This window comes from Manacus candei, unplaced genomic scaffold, assembly GCF_025592945.1.
Source record: "Manacus candei isolate 608988 ecotype Guabito, Panama unplaced genomic scaffold, ASM2559294v1 h1tg000050l, whole genome shotgun sequence".
NCBI lineage: Eukaryota > Metazoa > Chordata > Aves > Passeriformes > Pipridae > Manacus > Manacus candei.
In genome coordinates, this window is record NW_026138098.1 from 13,863,688 (window position 1) to 13,880,995 (window position 17,308).

General features: G+C 59.6%; 3 protein-coding genes across 10 annotated transcripts in view; 2 read left to right on the forward strand and 1 right to left on the reverse strand.

The window, feature by feature from the left end:
- The window catches only part of SEMA4G (semaphorin 4G), a 29,804-nt gene extending 18,830 nt beyond the window's left edge, over window positions 1–10,974 (forward strand). For 3 of the 7 annotated variants that reach the window (XM_051799962.1, XM_051799965.1, XM_051799960.1), the window contains exons 2-17: window positions 2,235–2,475; window positions 3,637–3,785; window positions 4,339–4,401; window positions 4,480–4,578; window positions 5,767–5,860; window positions 6,082–6,195; window positions 6,388–6,554; window positions 6,704–6,873; window positions 7,042–7,186; window positions 7,264–7,486; window positions 7,573–7,688; window positions 7,986–8,137; window positions 8,352–8,413; window positions 8,508–9,776; window positions 9,986–10,104; window positions 10,187–10,974. In XM_051799962.1, the coding sequence (XP_051655922.1) occupies window positions 2,349–2,475; window positions 3,637–3,785; window positions 4,339–4,401; window positions 4,480–4,578; window positions 5,767–5,860; window positions 6,082–6,195; window positions 6,388–6,554; window positions 6,704–6,873; window positions 7,042–7,186; window positions 7,264–7,486; window positions 7,573–7,688; window positions 7,986–8,137; window positions 8,352–8,413; window positions 8,508–9,355 (2,529 nt within the window). In that variant the 5' untranslated portion in view covers window positions 2,235–2,348 and the 3' untranslated portion in view covers window positions 9,356–9,776; window positions 9,986–10,104; window positions 10,187–10,974. Of the gene's footprint in view, window positions 1–2,234; window positions 2,476–3,580; window positions 3,786–4,338; window positions 4,402–4,479; window positions 4,579–5,766; window positions 5,861–6,081; window positions 6,196–6,387; window positions 6,555–6,703; window positions 6,874–7,041; window positions 7,187–7,263; window positions 7,487–7,572; window positions 7,689–7,985; window positions 8,138–8,351; window positions 8,414–8,507; window positions 9,777–9,985; window positions 10,105–10,186 lie in introns of those variants that run through there. The other 4 variants (XM_051799963.1, XM_051799967.1, XM_051799964.1 and 1 more) reach the window with 4 other exon arrangements.
- A 50-nt stretch (window positions 10,975–11,024) lies between these two features.
- Window positions 11,025–12,109, reverse strand: MRPL43 (mitochondrial ribosomal protein L43). Its single transcript, XM_051800029.1, has 3 exons — window positions 11,933–12,109; window positions 11,449–11,555; window positions 11,025–11,262 (listed from the first exon to the last, which is right to left on the reverse strand). The coding sequence occupies exons 1-3, from the start codon at window positions 12,061–12,063 to the stop codon at window positions 11,048–11,050; spliced, it is 453 nt and encodes a 150-aa protein (XP_051655989.1). The 5' UTR covers window positions 12,064–12,109; the 3' UTR covers window positions 11,025–11,047.
- A 53-nt stretch (window positions 12,110–12,162) lies between these two features.
- Window positions 12,163–17,273, forward strand: TWNK (twinkle mtDNA helicase). Of its 2 annotated transcripts, none has more exons than XM_051799980.1 (5): window positions 12,163–13,542; window positions 14,039–14,279; window positions 14,917–15,024; window positions 15,379–15,520; window positions 16,116–17,273. In XM_051799980.1, exons 1-5 carry the CDS (start codon window positions 12,288–12,290, stop codon window positions 16,368–16,370), a joined length of 2,001 nt encoding a protein of 666 aa, XP_051655940.1. In that variant the 5' UTR covers window positions 12,163–12,287; the 3' UTR covers window positions 16,371–17,273. The 2 variants fall into 2 exon arrangements, with proteins under 2 accessions (XP_051655940.1, XP_051655941.1); XM_051799981.1 differs by having other exon boundaries at window positions 16,152–17,273.
- The last annotated feature ends 35 nt before the right edge of the window (window positions 17,274–17,308 follow it).

Here is a 17,308-nt window from a genome sequence, read left to right on the forward strand (position 1 = left end):
AAAAGCAGAGGATCCAGCCCTGGCAGCATGGGAGGCTGCTGCCCCCTGCCTGGCTAGGAATCCTGCACAGACCCCCAGCTTAATTTATTATTTTTGTTTTCCTCCCCCTGTGCTGGCTTGGTGCTCTCAATGGTTAAATGTTAGCCGGGGCTGGCTCACAGCACAGTGCTTGCCCTGCGATAAGCACCATCCCTGCCTCCCTGCCCAGCCCTGCTCCCAGCTCCAATCCCCACCGCATCAGGAGCCAAGCAGCAGGCAAAGTTCAGGGATTGTTTGTCCAGGGCAGATAGGGTGAGGACGCCTGGCAGCATGTAGGGTTGTTACTTGTTTATTAGAGATCATTGTTTGCCATGTCATAAAAAGTTTCATACTCCCCTCTACCTTCCCATCCCAGGTCCAGCAGCTGTTGTGGCTTATGCGTGATTCCAGGCTCCTGTCCCTGTGTGGAGTCCTGAGGAAGGGTCCCTGCAGCTGCCAGAGTGGTCCTCTGGTGGAATGGAGAGGTGTCAGCATAGGGCTGGCCAGTGGCTTTAGTGCTTCAGGTGTGACCCCACCACTTGTTTTGCCCACAAAGCCTGGTGGGTTTGGCTCATGCTAGACATGATATCACCAAAGCAACTGCTTTCTCGTTGACCTCCATCTGCACTCACCTGCCTTGCATTGTCCTTGCCATTGTCCAGGCCCATTGTTCATGGGCAGACCCTCGGTCTGGACAGGGCTTGTCCCAGAAACAGGAGTTACTTAGAGGGAGGATGCTCTGGGATCTGCTCTCCATGGAGCTCAGTCCCACAGGCAGCACCCTGCCTGCACCCAGGGTGGGGTGCTCTTTGGGTACTCTGTGCTTGTCTGGTTCCTGGGGGGCAGGGAGGTAGCAGGGAGCAGGGGGACACATTTCCTGTCTGCCCCATTCCTGAAATGCTCTGGAGCAGTGGCCAGTGCAGGTGTGAGGTCTGGGTCTGAACCCACTTTGATGCAAGCTGCAGAACTATGACTGAATCCACATGCAGCCCTTTGCTTCTCCTTTTTGGCCCCAAAGCTCTTTTCACTTTGGTTTCACATTAGTTTTACCTCCCCTTTACCCGAGACACAGCAAAGTATTTGCTTCAGGGAAATCGTCTGCACTGAGCATGTTTGAGCAGCTTCTCTACAGGGCCAGGTATTTGGCTTTTATAAATATATAAATGTGTATATATATATATATATATATATATTTATAAGCCCTAAGCAAACACAGAGGTGCTTGTTGCTTCTGGGGAGCTCTGTCTCAGAGATACACAGTTGTCTTTTAATGCCTGCGAGATGAACTGGTGGCTTTGCTCAGTGCAGCTGGGAGAGGTGGGGGCTTATTTGTGACGAATCAAAAATGCATGAAAGTGAGAGCCAAAGTAGATGCTGAGCTTGGGATGAAAGAGAAACTGAAATCTCATTGAAAAACACTGGGGGGAAAAACTGTTTCCGCTTGAAAAGGCTTGATGGAGATGCCAAATAGTTCCTGTATGGTTTTTTCTTCACCTTGCGTCTCTGCATGCCTGAAGCGTCCTTCCCATGCTTCTGTCCTCGGGAGTCTCATCATTTCAGGAGGGGCAAAACTGGGGACAAGTATCTTGCATGGCAGGAGATGGCCAGCTGGGCTTTTGGGAAGGAATGGAGACCTTGGGCTTCCCAGGACCCCCACTGCTGCCCATCCTGCTGCAGTCACTCTGGGGAGCGGGACTTGGGGTACCCAAGTGTACCAATGACCCACAGAGGGGCTTGGCCCTGAGCTCCATTCTTTGCTTTTGGAGGGCAAATGTGCCTGCTGTTTGGGTGTGAAATGCTATGGGGGATCAGCTGGCTGTGCCAAAGCATATCCTTCTGTCAGGGGGAGCTGTAAGAGCAGAAGTTTGGGAGCAAAGGAGGGAGTAGCCTGGAGGAAAATGAGTCTCTGAGCAGCTGACCCAAGCAGTCAGTAAGCGACTGCCCCCACTGTGACAGAGGGGAGGGAGGTCATCCTCAGGGGGATGCTGCAGGAGGTCCCTTCCATGGCCTGTGCTGGCTGCAGGCTTGATGCCTTGTGCCATGCCTTTGTTTCCCCTTTGGCTAATGAGGGTTTGTTTTTCCCCGAAGCCGTCCCTGGTATGAGGCCGTGCCTGGTCAAGCATCCATGCGTCTATGCAGCTGGCTGCTTCTCAAGCCAGCTTGCTTGTGAGGTGCTGGGACAGCAAGAGTGTCTGACGTGGTGTTCTGTGTTTCAGGAGGGTTTGGTGGCCAGCCCTGTCCCAGGGAGCTGGAGAGCCTGTCCCGAGGATCAGCTGTGCCAACCTGCTGGCAGTGGCTGGGGCAGCTGCCCTTGCCACAAGAGCAGGAAGATGAATGGAGATACGGCACATGTCATGACGACTCTTGTCATGGCGGTGGTGGCAGCGATGGGATACCCATCACGGCGGTCTGCCACCGACCTGGATGCCACTCCCAGGACAACAGTCACCTTTGATGGTAAGGGGGTGTGGGTCCTGGTGGCAGCAGTGAGGTTTGGGATCTTGCTAGCACTGGCTTTGGTGCACCATGACTGCATCTAATCTTTGCCACCCTGCTGGAGTGGGGGGCTCAGCATGGAGTGGTGGCTACAAGGGGTCCTCTGATCCCCTGTGCTCCGGAAATCAGAGACCACATGGCTGTCTAGCACTTGGTGCCTCAAGTCATTTCCTCAAAAGCCAGAAGGGGACAAGGACATGCAGGGAGCCAGCCTTGGCCAGCCCCTGGCCCTGCCCAGCAGCCCTTGGAGGATGTCCTTAGCTGGGCATCACACCTGGGCTGGGCTCTTATGGCCCAAATAGTTGGAGCTTTCTTCCTGATTTTCTCTAATTGCCATTGGGCTTTTGACATCCAGCCTGTGTGTTGCCAGTGAGCTCAGAAGTGTCATTGTCCCTTGGGCATCCACACAACTTCATTGACCTCGTTAGTGAAGCTCAACTCAACAATCAGTGGTGGGAGAGAGTTTCATTAGCAGTTGGGGTGCCCTTTTCTCTCCAGGCAATGTCTTCTTTTTTGGTGGGGGGTAGTAATTACCTTTGCAGCTGCCTCCAGAGTCCCAAGTCTCATGGGATTTTCTCTTCCTGCTGTGGGAGGGTCCAAGTATTATTTGGGGTCCCTGTGGCCAGGGCTGAGTCCCACCTCACAATTCTCAGCACCTCAAATTGGGTGGTTTCTTTGGTTTGGTGGGCAGGAGTGTCCAGCCTCACTGCAGAAGCCCTCCTCTTGCATGGCAGTTTTGGTTCGGGTTTTTTTCTCTTTCCCTTTGGGCTGGCTGGGCTCAGTTCAGAGCCGGGGGCACTGCCGGGATGTTTTTGCTTCCTTCAGCAATTCCCTGAACACCATGGCAGGTTCATGCTGGGCATGGATATCACAGCTCCCACCTCTGAGCTGTGCTTTAATTAGTGGGGAGAAATTTCTGCAGTAAGCCTGAGCCCAATTAGTGCCTTTTGCCTCCTACCAAGCCTCCTCTCTTCCTTTCCTCCTGCTGTAACTGCTGGCACCAAGCACTGTCTACCTGATAACTTCAGCGGGTGCCTTCCAGCTCCGTCCTCTTGTCTTTTCCCAGTGGCTTGCGCCGTGCCTGCCCCGGGGTCCCCCCTCAGACCCCTGTTCCCTTTGCAGAGCTGTCGGGCGTCCGGCGCTTCAACGCACACACCCTCAACTACAGCACCCTGCTGCTGGAGGACGACCGGGGCATCCTCTATGTGGGCGCCAGGGGAGCCATCTTCGCCCTCAACTCCAGTGACGTGGCCGACGGCTCCCACCGCACGGTGAGCCCGGCCTCTGCCTGCTGCTGGCTGGTTGTCCTCTCCTGTCCCACGCTACCCGATCCCTGTCTGAATCATGGCCACTCTATCCCTGCTCATCCTCCCGCTCTCCATCTCAGGTCTTGCCTGAAGGGGATGTCTCCAGGTCTGTCCCCAGATCTCCTGTGGACTCCTGGTGCTTCTCCCCAGCCAGGCAGTGTGAGAACAGCGGTGGGGGACATCCCCAAGCTCAGAACTGCCTGCTTCAGGGATACCCCAGCAGAACAAGAGGCAGGGGGAAAACTGCACCCCTTTGCTCCCCCAGGGAGGGACACCCCAAAATCCTCCAGGCTCCTACAGATGCTCTGGAGTGTCTGCCCAGTGGGGGGTGGGACCACTCTCAACCTGGGCTGGTTGGATGTGTGCAGAGTGTCATCTTGTGCTCTGAGGAACTGTACCCTCTCTAAATAAAGGATTTTATCATTTCTGATGGCTCTGATAGAGGCTGGAGCCTGCAGAGACAGGGCACCACACAGCAATGGGGATCACACAATAGCAAACTCTCTTCCCCTTGTAGATCCACTGGGAAGCCTCCCCGGAGAAGCAGATGGACTGCCAGCAGAAGGGCAAAAACAACAAGGTAGAGCCAGTTGGTGGGTGCTGGGAGGGGCTGCTGTTGCTTTCCCTGGCTTGTAATGCCTGTGCTCCCCATTCACAGACCGAGTGCTTCAACCACGTGCGGTTTCTGCAGCGTCTGAACAGCACCCACCTCTACGCCTGTGGGACCTACGCCTTCCACCCGCTCTGTGCTGCCATCGTGAGTACTGCTCAGCCCCACAGCTGTCACCTGTCCCCTGCCACGGTGTCACCCTGGGGAGGTGCAGCCCCCTGTCCTCTCCTACTGTCTCATCCTGCAGCCCCACTCCCTTTCTGCCCCTGTCCCAGCCCCTCTCTGGCTCGTGGGGGAGGCAAGTGATCCCCAGGCTAGCCTGAGTAGGTTTGAGGACGCGGCCACCACAATGCAGATGCCCAAAGTCCCCACCTTGGCACTGAGATTGGACTCTGACCCCATAATGAGAGAGCTGGGGGTGGATTGGTGCCATGGAGGACGCATGTGGGCTCAGCAGGATGGGCTGTGCCAGCCCTGGAGCTGGCTGGTCCCCAGCACCTGCTATTGCAGGGTCTCTCCTCAAAGCAGGGGCTGCAGAATGGCCGATAGCCAGTCATAAGCGTGCCTAGGAAGGGTGACAGTGGTGGGGCTGACTCAGAAGCCCCTCCCCAGGGATTTTCTGGGCCAAGCTGGGAATTCCCACATGGCTGTGACTCAGGGCAGAGTGTCCAAGAGCAGCCTTGTTCACTGGCAATGGGACTTTGACCCCCTTTCAGTAGCTCCTTGAGTCAGTGGAGACTTAATTGCCCTTTGTTCATCTCCCTCCCTGGGTTGGGGAGAAAGGGTCCTGGGGCCATGTCCCCAGCGTGTTCAGGGAGCCCTGGAGAGGCCATGCTTGTTCCCATGGCTGTGCTGCTGGTCTGGTTTGGCCATTGCGCATACTGGAAATCAGGTGGAGGAGCTGCCAAGCTGGAAGGGCCCCATCATTATTTGACATGCTTTGAACTGCAAACCCCAAAGAAAATAACTCCTGCCATGACAGGGACAGCACCTGGGGGAGCCCAGCCTGTCTGAGCAGCGTCTGCCAGCCAGGCATAGCCTGGGAACATTGGCTGCGCTGACTGGCTCGTGCCCAGTGCCCACGTGATGCCTAAGTGGGGTGCCAGGTCTCCCCTCCCCTGCAGAGCCCTCTCCCTGCTGTTGGCTGGAGGCTCTGGCTGTTCATGTGGTTTCTGACCAGCTGGAGGATGTGGGGGGCATTTGTCTTGCCTGGACAAGGGCACAGCTGGTGGGCATTGCTTTGTCCCTGCTAGCAGCCTCTGCAAAGAGCATGAGGCTGGCAGGTAAGGCGCGTCTGTCCCCTCCTGTTTAACCAGGTTCCCTTTCCCCCCCAAGGATGCCAACAGGTTCATGTTGCCGTCTCACTTTGAGGAAGGCAAGGAGAAGTGCCCATATGACCCTGCCCGTGGCTACACCGGCCTCATTGTGGGTAAGTGGCACCTTTCCAGGGCTGGCGGGGCATGTGGGATGCCAACAAATCCTGGCACCCCTGCAGGTGGTGCCAGCCAGGTAGGCCCTGCGTGCAGCGGCCTCACCAAGCCAGGACTTGCTCCTCCTCTGCCTCATCTGCCTGGGGCATGGGGATGCTGGTGGCCTGTGGGGCTGTCCCCAGGGTGCAGGGCCATGCTGATGGGTACCTGCCCTGCTCAGACGGCGGCTTGTACACGGCCACGCGCTACGAGTTTCGGAGCCTTCCTGACATTCGGAGGAACCTGCACCAGCGACCGCTGAAGACAGAGGAGTCCCCACTGCACTGGCTAAATGGTGAGATGTCCATGTCCCCCCCAGTCCTGTGACCAGCAGCATGGGCTGTGGGATGCTTTGGAGCGTGTGGAGCAGGGGTGGGGAGTGGTCCTGGAGTCCTGTGTGGTTTGCAATGAGAGGAAATCGAGGCAGGGAGGGATTCCCCGTCCTGTGGTTGGTCCCCAATCTCCACTTCTTGTTCCATGTCCCCAGATGCCGAGTTCGTGGCATCTGTGCTGGTCCGGGAGAGCAGGGACAGCCCTGTAGGTGATGATGACAAAATCTACTACTTCTTCACGGAGAGGGCGGGAGAGGAGACCACATCCTTCTTTGACAAGAGTCATGTGGCCCGAGTGGCTCGAGTTGCCCGTGTCTGCAAGGTAGGCATGTTCCCAGCCAGAGGGAGCCAAGCACTGCTCCTCTTGGTGCAGGGGCAGCATGCCTCCATTTGGGGGGAAACTGAGGCATGGGTAGAGGGGAATGCACCCCCCCACCAGCCTGTGCAAAAATGCTCCCCGCACCCTCCCAGAGTGATGTGGGGGGGAAGAAGATCCTTCAGCGCAAGTGGACGTCCTTCATGAAGGCGCGCCTGGTCTGCTACATCCCCTACTACGAGGTGCTGCGCAGCGTCTGCAGCCTGGATGGAGGTGGCTGGGCCAGCACTGTCTTCTATGCTGCCTTCACGCTCTCAGCACAGTGGTGAGTGGGGCAGCAGCCGAAACAACTGGGGCTACAAATCTACAGCACGGGGGGGAGGGAACCAGAGATGCTTGAGGGCACACACAGGCATGTGCTGCACACCTGTGGGTGCATTAATTGGGAGCAGTCATGTGTCTGTCCAGACTCAGGTGAGGTTCTGCCCCTCAGGAGGACCATGGAGGCCTCGGCTGTGTGCCGCTACAGCATCTCGGCAGTGCAGCGTGCCTTTGAGGGCCCCTACATGGAGTACCAGGACTCGACTCGCAAGTGGGCCCGCTACGATGGTGCAGTGCCCGAGCCCCGGCCCGGCTCTGTGAGTGCCAGGGGGTGCAGAGCAGGGGGGGCACGGGGCAGCCACATTCCCCTCTGACCCCCCTCTCCCCTGAGCAGTGCATCACGGACCACTCCCGCAGGAAGGGCTACAACTCCTCGCAGGACTTACCCAACAGCGTCCTGGACTTTGTCAAGCTGCACCCGCTCATGTTTGAGGAGGTGAAGCCGGCTGGCGGGGAGCCACTCCTGGTGAAGAAGAGCGTGGCGTACAGCCGGCTGGCCGTGGACAGAGTGCAGGCCCTGGATGGCCGCTCCTACGATGTGCTCTTCATGGGGACAGGTGAGTGTGGGGTAAGTTTGCCAGGTCTGTGCTGGACAGGGGGCACACCACACATTCCCTTCTGAACCCCCCACTCTGCTCTCCAGGAGACGGCTGGCTTCACAAGGCTGTGGTGGTGGGCTCTGGCATCCACATCGTGGAGGAGGTGCAGGTGTTTAGGGACCTGCAGCCCGTGGAGAGCCTGGTGATCTCTCACGCCCAGGTGAGGGAGAAGAAGTAGGGGGCCATCACACATGGGGTGTGCTTGTGCTGTGAAGCTGCCATTGGGCTCTTTGCGGGAGTGGGGGGATGTGACTCCTGGGTCAGCCCAGCTTGGGATATATGCTGGAGTGCAGCAGGGCAGCCTGGCCTCCTTGCCAGCTGCACCCATTGGCACTGACTGTGACCTGGGGGGCCTCTCGTGCATCCCCATCAAGGGAGAGCTCTGCTGGGGGCATCTCTGGGCACCATGGGGCACCCCATAGCCAGATCAATGCTGAGCCAGTCTTTTCCCCATCAGAGAAGCCTGTATGTGGGGGCAGCCAGTGGGATCGTGCAGGTGCCCCTGGCCACCTGTGCCAGGTACACCTCCTGCTATGACTGCATCCTCGCCCGGGACCCCTACTGTGCCTGGGATGGCAGGGCCTGCCGTGCCACCGCCACCACGGACAGGTAGGGATGGGTGCCTGTCCCCAGCTGGGTCCCCACAAGCCTTCCACCTGCCCCATCCTATGCTGCTGTGCATCACCCCATGGCACAGTCACCCCAGAGCCACCCCCAAAGGTCTGGCCGGTGTCTGGTGGTAGGTCTTCTGGTGGCCATGACCTTGTAAAGGGTGGGCTGTATGCACCGAGGCTGTATGGCTGAAGCTCCCCCTGCCTTGCAGCACAGGGCTGGTGCAGGACATTCAGAGCGGCAACAAGGGATGCCGGAGCATCTCCGGGCGAGGTGAGTCTGCCACCCCTTGGGACCATGGGGATGCTGGTGTCCAGTGTCCCTTAGGGTGGCCAGGACAGGTGTGAGGCGGTGTGTGTCCCCACAGGCTCCCTGCCATGGAAGAACCGGACAGTGCTGCAGGGAGACGATGTGCTGCTGCCCTGCGACCAGCGCTCCAACCTGGCCCGAGCCGTGTGGCTGCTGAATGGCAGTGAGGTGCTGGGCATGGGGCAGGACCGGCTGCGTGTGGGGGTGGATGGGCTGCTGGTGACAGACACGCTGCCCCAGCACAGTGGCGAGTACCGCTGCTACGGGGAGGAGCGGGGTCTTCAGACGCTGCTGGCTGCCTACAGCCTCACTGTGCTGCCCGAGATACCCCGCAGCCCTACAGCTGCCACCCCACCCCACGCTGCCAGCCAGGCAGCCAACGACATGAAGGTGGCTTACATCTCCGCCATTGTCACCTTGGTGGTGCTCTGCGCCGTGCTCAGCACCGTCCTCCTCTACATGTCCTGCCTGGAGAAGCGCAAGGGCAAGTACGTGCTGGGGGAGCCACGGCCATCCAGCGTGGAGCTGCAGACCGTCTCAGCCAACTGCCTGCGCAAGGGCCACCGGGAGGAGGAGGAGGAGGAGGAAGAGCTCACCTACCCTGATGGCTGCCTGCGGATCATCCCTGGTGAGGCGCCCACGGCTGCCACTTCCCCCGTCAAGGAGCTGCCGGCTGCTGTGCCCCCACTGCCGCCCCCGCTGCCGGCTGAGCTCACCAACGGCATGGGGGCTCTGCCCAACGTCCTCCGCAAGATGAACGGCAACAGCTACATGCTGCTACAGCAGCAGGAGGAGCCTCTGGTCTCCCCGCTCTACAGCGCATCTTTCACTGAGGAGCTCAGCAAGATTCTGGAGAAGCGGAAACACACACAGCTGGTGGAGAAGCTGGACGAGAGCTCCGTGTAGGGGCTGGGGAGGGGGGTTCTGCCAGCGGGACCCTCCTCCCCTTCAGCCCCTTCTCCCACCCCTTTGCCAGCAGTGTTACAAGACTCAGGCGAAACTACCTCCTGGATGGCAGAGCCGGGCCGGGCCCGGGCTCAGCCGTTCCTTTGGCTTTTACTCACTTTTGAGACTTGCTGTACAGAAAAAAAAAAAAAGAAAGAAGCATCTATTTAAATTTAGAAGCTCTATTTATGTATAAAAACCCACTGATGGTGGCCACAAACTGGAGATAGGAGCTGGCACCTGGCTGAAAGTGGACACCGGGAGGGAGGGCGAGTTTCTGTCTCTTCATCCAGGCGTGACAGAGACACTGTCATGGACGTGTGGACTTGGCTGGCCCTGCTGGGTGTCCCTCGGCACATGGGAGCTGGACAGCTGCTGAGAGGTGGGTGAGGAACAGGGAGGGGGGCTGGGGGCTGACGCACTGTGCCTGTGCCTCTTGCAGGGTGCAGGATCCCTTTCCGGCATGGAGCTGGCGGGTTTCTCCTGCTGCTCGCTCTCAGGCAGGAGAGGGGCAGTGGACACATCTCACATTGTGGGGGCTGGCCTCGGTGGGTGCCAGCCTCTGCCCGCTCTCCCACGTCTGCCCCCCAGGGTTTCCTCTCTGGGAGAGGATGGTTTGGCAAGGAACAGAAACATGTCGAGGAGCTCACTACCCGAATGCATTGGAGCAGCTGGTGAAGGGGTGTGTGCCCCCTGCAAAGAGGCCACAGGTGAAATATCTGGCTGGATGACCTGGGGAGGTGGCATCCCCAGGCCCTCTGATCCTGACAGGGCTCTGCCCCCTCTCCCCAGGGCGCCAGATGCAGCTGCAGGCAGCAAGATGCACTAGCAGCAGGACTGGCAGCCACCACAGCACCCTACAGCATGACAAGGGACCAGCGCAGCATCCACATCCCCTTGATGTCCGCAGTGCCCCTGTGGCCCCAAGCACGTGTTTCTGCCCTCCTGTGTGGTGCCGTTGGAGAACTGGTGTTCAAGCACAGCCCTGTCACCTGTGAGACAATCCCTGGGTGGGGAAATGTCCTCATACAGTGAGGAAGAAGAGCCCTGGACAAGGGTCTGCCGGTCTGCCTCCCTCTGGAGCATCCTCCTCTTCATGGCACTTTCCAGGAGCAGCCATGGTCCCTAAATTCCCCCAGCTATTTCTGCTCCTGCCACCTCCTGGGGGAACCTGAGAGACTGGTGACAAAAACATTTCATATGGTGACACAGGAGAAGCTGTGGAAGGACAGACTTGCTGGGGTGTGTGTCCTCCCGTGTGTTCCTTGCTGGCACCTCTATGATCAGGACATTGCCAGCTCAGCCCTACAGGGGAGACAAGAGGGGGGTGGCAGCCCCTGGGGTCCCTCATGGGCTACAGCCTAGGCCTCCTATTTCAGGAGAGCGATGCTTAGTGGGAAAAGGCAAGAATTGTACACCTGGCTTCTCCCATCCTGCCCTCACTGTTTTTGCTGCAAGAAGGGGACATGAGCCACCAGCAAGGACCACCCCCACCTTCCAAGGAGGGGTATCACCCTGTGTCTGACACCCCTCGTGCACAGCTCCACGTCCCCTTGGCAATAAACATGGCTCTGTCTGGACATGGTGTGACGGTGTCTCTCTGCAGGCAAGAGAGATGGATGCAGACGCATGGGGTTGCAGGTAGAAGAGGCTTTATTGGGGCTGCAGGCGTGGGCCCTGGACAGTGAGGATGGAGGGTTTGTTGGTGAGGGGGTGCCACTGGCCCTGGACACTGGGATTGTCGGTGTGGAAGGGCTTGCGGATGCGGATGATGTCCAGGCCAGACTGGTTGGCCAGCTTCGTGACCAGCTGCACGATCTCCTCACTTGTCTTGCTGGCGATAAGCTCCTCCCGCACTGTCCCGTTCACTGCAGCAGAGCGAGGGGGTCAGGCCAGGATCCCCCCACTCCACAGGCCTCCGGGGGGCAGCTGCTGATCCCCCATCCCACAGCAGCTGCCTCAGCACCGCCTGCGCCAGGCAGAGGTTGCGCAGAGCCAGGGCACGGCAGGGACAGCCCCATCCCCATTCTCTCCCCGTGTCCCCAAGCACTCACAGTACTCAGCCCGCACCAGCGGGGCCGTGCCCGAGCCGGGGCTCACGTAGAGAACAACATCGGGGTGCTGCCGAGCAAAGTCCTGTGCTGCCTCCTCTACGAATTGCCTAGGGAACAGGGGGACCGTGAACCCCAGCCAGGCCAGAGATGCGGGAGGGTTGTAGCCCCCACCCCAGGGCGAAGGTCACAGGTGGGGCCACCCCTCCCATGCCCTGCCCACGGGAGGGGTCACAATGCAGAGGTTGGGGTGATGCCCCCTGTGCCAGGGCGGAGCTCAGGGGTCACCGGTGCCGCCTTCCAGCCCCAGTCCCGTCTGGCAGAAGGTTCGGCGTCCCACTCCGCCGCTCCACTGTGGCCATGGGGCTGCAGCCCCGTCCCCTCCCCACGCTGACAGGGTAGGGGGAAGACCCCCCTCTCCCAGTTAAGGGGCTGCCCGGCTCCCCACTCCCAACCCAGGAAGGCGGACGGGCGCCTCCGGCGGTACCTGGCGCCGCGGGCGTCGGCTGCGGTGGGGCTGAAGAGGAACTGCAGGCGCTGGAGCTGCCGCACGTACCGACCCACGCCGTTGTGCAGGACGGCGGTGAGGAACCGGCTGGGCGACCCGCGGCCCGTCATGGTTCCGCGCTCACCCGGAGCCGGAACCGCCGGAGGGGCGGGACAGGGAACAGCCGCCCCCGCCCCGCCGGGAAGTGACGCTCGGGGAGCGGGACCAGGTAATGGCGGTGTCCGTGTGGCCCCACGTGGGGGCGGCGGCCTGAGCGGCTCTGCGGGGCCGGGGGCCGCGGGGTAGCCGCCCATGCGGAGCGGCAGCGGCGCGGGAGGGCGCAGGGGCGGTCAGGATGGCGCTGGTGCCCCTGCGGCCCGGCAGAGCCGCCGGCCGCCTCCTGCCGGTGTTCTGCGGGGGGACCAGGAGCAAGGGAGCCTCGCTGAGCCCTGGGGTGCCGGGCCGCCTCGGCCAGCGGCGCTACAAGAAGGACGTGCTGCCCTCCCCCGAGGGGCCCGCGCCCTCCGTCTCCATCACCGAGATCCGGCAGTACCTGCGGGCCCACGACATCCCCTTCCACGACGGGTACAGCTGCCTGCACACCCCCAGCCTCTTCACCGCCGGCCACGCGGACCAGCCGCCGCAGGCAGCCGGCAGTGCCCCGTACACGCTTTTCATTGACAAGACCACGGGCAGCTTCCTGTGCACGGCCACTCTGGCCGAGGGCACCTGGCAGGACTTCCAGGCCAACGTGGAGCTGCAGCACCGTGGTATTCCCCCCGCCAGCTCGGAGGAGATGGAGGAGGACATGCGACAGGCTAGCGAAGATGCCCGCTGCATCTGGGACCGGGCTCTGCCGCTCTGGGAGCTGTTGGATGAGGAGGAGACCAACAAGACCAAGGCCATGTTCGGTATCTCCCTGGTGTCAAATGCTACCCTGAAACGCTTTGGGGTGCGTTATCTGAGGACTGCCAAGTCCCTGGTCTTCCCCTGGTTCAGTCCCCGCAATGCAACCCTGAAAGGCCTGAAGCTTGTGAGGGTGGAGAAAAAGGGGAACACAAGAGCTTACTTGGAAGAGACTTTACCCCGCATCGATTCCTATCACAATCTTTTTGGGCTGCCCCTGATCGGCTGCCGAGACACAGAGCTGGTCTTAACTGGGTGGGAGCTGGATGCCCTGGCCTTGCACCAAGCAGGGGTGGCCAGCCTGGCCCTGCCGCGGGGGACCACCTGCCTGCCTCCCGCCCTCCTCCCCTACCTGGAGCAGTTCAAGCGCATCACCCTGTGGCTCGGTGAGGACCTGCGCTCCTGGGAAGCTGCCAAGCTCTTTGCCCGCAAGCTGAGCCTCAAGCGCTGCTCCCTGGTGCGCCCTGGGAACCTGCAGCCCCGGCCCTTGGAAGCTCTGAACCAGGGCCTGAACTTCACCAAGATCCTGCGTGCTGCCCTGCCCGCCAGCCACAAATCCATCATCTCCTTCCGGCAGCTGCGTGAGGAAGTGTTTGGGGAGCTAGCCAACACCGAGCAGGTGGCTGGCATCAAGTGGGTGCGTTTCCCCGAGCTCAACAAGCTCCTCAAAGGGCACCGCAGAGGGGAGCTTACCGTCTTCACAGGTAAGGGGCACAGTGGCTGGTGGACAAGGGGAGCAGAAGGCTCTTTGGTGGCTTCACCCTTCTGGGGTTGATGCCTCATGCGTCTTCCATGAGACTCCTGTCTCGCAGGAGCGTGAGAGGCTGGGGTGCATTCCTCAGTGCGGTGGGACTGGTCATGCCAATGTGGTGATGGGCTCCCTGCCTGGGGCAGCACAGGAAGTCCTGGACTGTCCCTTACGCCTGCTCCCGCCTGCCACCTCCTGTCTGAGCCCTCCCTGTGCCCACCCCACCGGCTGTCCAGCCCTTCCCAGGGACCCACAGGCTGTGGGAGGCAATGTCCATGCACCCAGGCGTGCAGTGTGGCATGAGACGTTGTTTATTTATGATGTGAGTACTGTGGATGGGCCTCTCTTATCCCACTCCCTGGCGCTTCCACCTCTCAACAGCCTGCAAGCACGTTCAGGATGGGTAGGATCGTCTCCCCAGCTAATTCCTTCTGTTTCTGTTCTTGCACCAGGCCCGACGGGCAGCGGGAAGACCACCTTTATCAGTGAGTACGCGCTGGACCTGTGCATGCAGGGAGTGTGCACGCTGTGGGGCAGCTTTGAGATCAACAACGTCCGCCTGGCCAAGATCATGCTGACACAGTTTGCGGGTCGGCGCCTGGAGGACCAGCTGGAGCTGTATGATGAGTGGGCCGATCGCTTTGAGGACCTCCCACTCTACTTCATGACCTTCCATGGCCAGCAGAACATCAAGTATGGTCCTGCACCTCCATCCCCAGTGGCATTTACCCCTCACGGCATGTGCTGCAGGGCCTTTGGGAACTGGGGCTCTTCCCCTTCAGTGAGTCACAGATTTGGGGCTGGCAGGAGGCATGTTGGGACTGTTCAAGTCCTGGAGTTGGCTTGTGGGGACCTCATGGCTCAATCAGCTGCATTCCTCCTATTGTGGAAACTGTCACAGCCTCCCTCTGGGGTGGGGGTGAAAGGAGGATATGTGTCCCTGTGCTAGGACATGACCCTCCACACCCTGCTCACCTGGTAGCACTGTCCTTTGCTGAAGAGGTAGGACAGGCACCTCCAGCTCCTTCTATTCATCAGGTGCTGCGGCACCTTCACACATCCTCGTGTGCTCTTAGGGTCTCTGTGGGCTGGGGGGATTGCAGGGCAGTGGGCAGGGACTGTGTGGGCAGCGGCTCCTGATCCTAACTTTACTTGTGTGGATGGGGCTTTGCCTGTCCTGCAATGGGGAAGATGCAGAGGTGGGATGGGCTCAGCGCTCATCAGGACCCAGCCTGGTACCTCCCAGCTCTGTTTCTCTGTGTCTCTGTGCCTGGTTCAGCATCCCCACCTCTGCTGATCCCTGGGGCTGATCCTGGTCTCCTCTGTCCAGGACGGTGATTGGCACCATGCAGCATGCTGTCTACATGTACGACATCACCCACGTGATCATCGACAACCTCCAGTTCATGATGGGACAGGACCACCTCTCTGTGGACAGGTAGCCCTTCTCCAGTCTGACCTCTCATTCCTCTGCCACCCTCACCTCTGGAGCTGTCCCTGTCAGGTGTCATGATAGGGGCTGGGGACCCACTCAGGGTGTTTCCTTTACTACTGTCTGGCCACCCTGTTTCTTTAAAGGGTGATCACTGCCCTAGGGAGGAAGAGATGGGAAAGGGTGAGCAGGTTACTAGCCATCCCTGCTGTGCCACATCCCTTTGCCTATGTGGGCTCGGCTGTCTCACAGAGAGTAATCCCACATTCCTGGGTGCTTCCTGCTGTGGGGATGAGGACCTTGCTGCACCCCGCCACCAAGCAGTGCCAGCCCCTAACCCTGTTCTTGCTGCTGTGGCAGGCTCATTGCCCAGGACTACGTTGTTGGTGCCTTCCGCAAGTTTGCCACGGACAACAACTGCCACATCACCCTGGTCATCCATCCCCGCAAGGAGGATGATGAGAAGGAGCTGCAGACAGCCTCCATCTTTGGCTCTGCCAAGGTGAGCTGGGCCAGTGTGTTCCCAGGAGGGGCTGGGACACTTTGGGCAGTTGTTCCCGGCTTCCATCAGCACCCTGAGTCATCACTGGGGACTTGAAAAGAGCTGAAAGGGATGGGATGTCCCCAGGAGTCCTCATGCAGGCAGGGAGCAAACCCATTGCCAGCTAAAGCTCTGTTGGGGCTTTAGGTGGAGTTAATTAATAGTCATTGACTGTGAGTGGGATGTACTAGAAGATAATTAAAGAACGAGGCAGGGAGGGTGCAGGGATGGGCTCTCTGAGTACTCTGGTCTCTTCCGTGATGCTGAACAACCTGCAGTGGTGGGCAGGAGGTGCTGTCTGTGCACGGCCCTCGTGTGTTCCCATTTCCCCAAGATGTCCTGTGGCTTCAGCTCAAGCCTGTCTGCCTCGTGGGTCACTGGGATGTCCCGGAGGAACACAAGGGGTTGGTTTTGGGGAAGTGCTGGAGTTGCTATGGCCTGGGGTGCCCCATAACAGGGCTCGAAAGAGCTGGGCAGGCTGTCTGTGAGCAACTCTGAGCCCTGTGATTCTGGCTGTATCCCTGGCACTCTCCTGGAGATGTTTTCTTCTCCCCAGGCCAGCCAGGAGGCCGACAACGTCCTCATCCTGCAGGAGCGTAAGCTGACGTCAGGGCCCGGGAAGCGCTTCCTGCAGGTGTCCAAGAATCGCTTTGATGGGGACGTGGGCATCTTCCCTCTGGAGTTCAGCAAGACCTCGCTCACTTTCTCGTCCTCCAAAAGCAAGTCCAGGCTGAAGAAGGTGAAGGAGGAGAAGGAGCTTTTAGCCAAGAAAGCTCTGGAGGGAGGTGTAGGAGCCTCCAAGAAGCCATGAGCCCATCAGGTCTCTTCCTCTGTTCGTCTGGAGGGATGGGGACTAGTGCTGGCAGCACAGGGCTGGAGTATGCCAGCTCCTCTCCCTGGGAGCAGCAGCCACGTGCCACTGTGGCCCCTCTTCCTGCCTGAACCAACCTCTTGGCCACCAGCACAGTGTCTCTGAGTACCACTGTGAGAGGAGGAGTGGGCTAATCCTAGAAAAGAGTGACCTGGGGAAGGTGCTTTGACAAACACTGGCTGCTCCATACTGGTGCTAAGTGCTGGGAGCACGGTGGGAATGGAGTCAGCCTAGGCTGGATGATGGTGGGGATCACCTCTGGCCCAGGGACTTGGGTATCTCTGAACCTCTGACAGGTCGTTACATTGTGGATAAAATGGAGCCGAAATCATGAGTTGTTGCTAAGTGGGAGGGACTGAGGGGGGCAGCTGTGTAGAGGGACACATACTGGAAAAACCCCCATCATGATGGGGTCTGAGGGCTCAGTCCTGGCTGGGATGGAGTCAGTGAGGGAAAGATGATGAAGTGTAAGAGATGTGGATGGCTCATGCCCTGGAATTGTGTGCTCTTGGTGGGACATGGTGGGAGTGGGTGCGATGTGGCAGTCTCCAGCTCTGCCCCCTCGGCTGGCACCTGACCTGGCTCCCTTTGCTCAGGGTCTCCCAAGCCCCATTCTCCGGGCATCACCAGCAATAAAACCTCACAGGGAGCAGCCCTGCCTTGCTCTGCTGTGTTGGGGTAGCTGCCACCCCCCTGCCTTCTGGCCTGCAGGCAGCAAATACTGTGACCTGGCCAGTCCTTGCCTTGGTAGGATGAGTCCACAGCTGGATCTTGGTCTAATCCCTTCAATGTTTTTTCCCTTCCTATTTTTATTAAAGAATAAATGTGAGTGCCTTTTCTGTCTCTCTGGCTGGAGGACCCTGGGGCTGGGGGGGTAC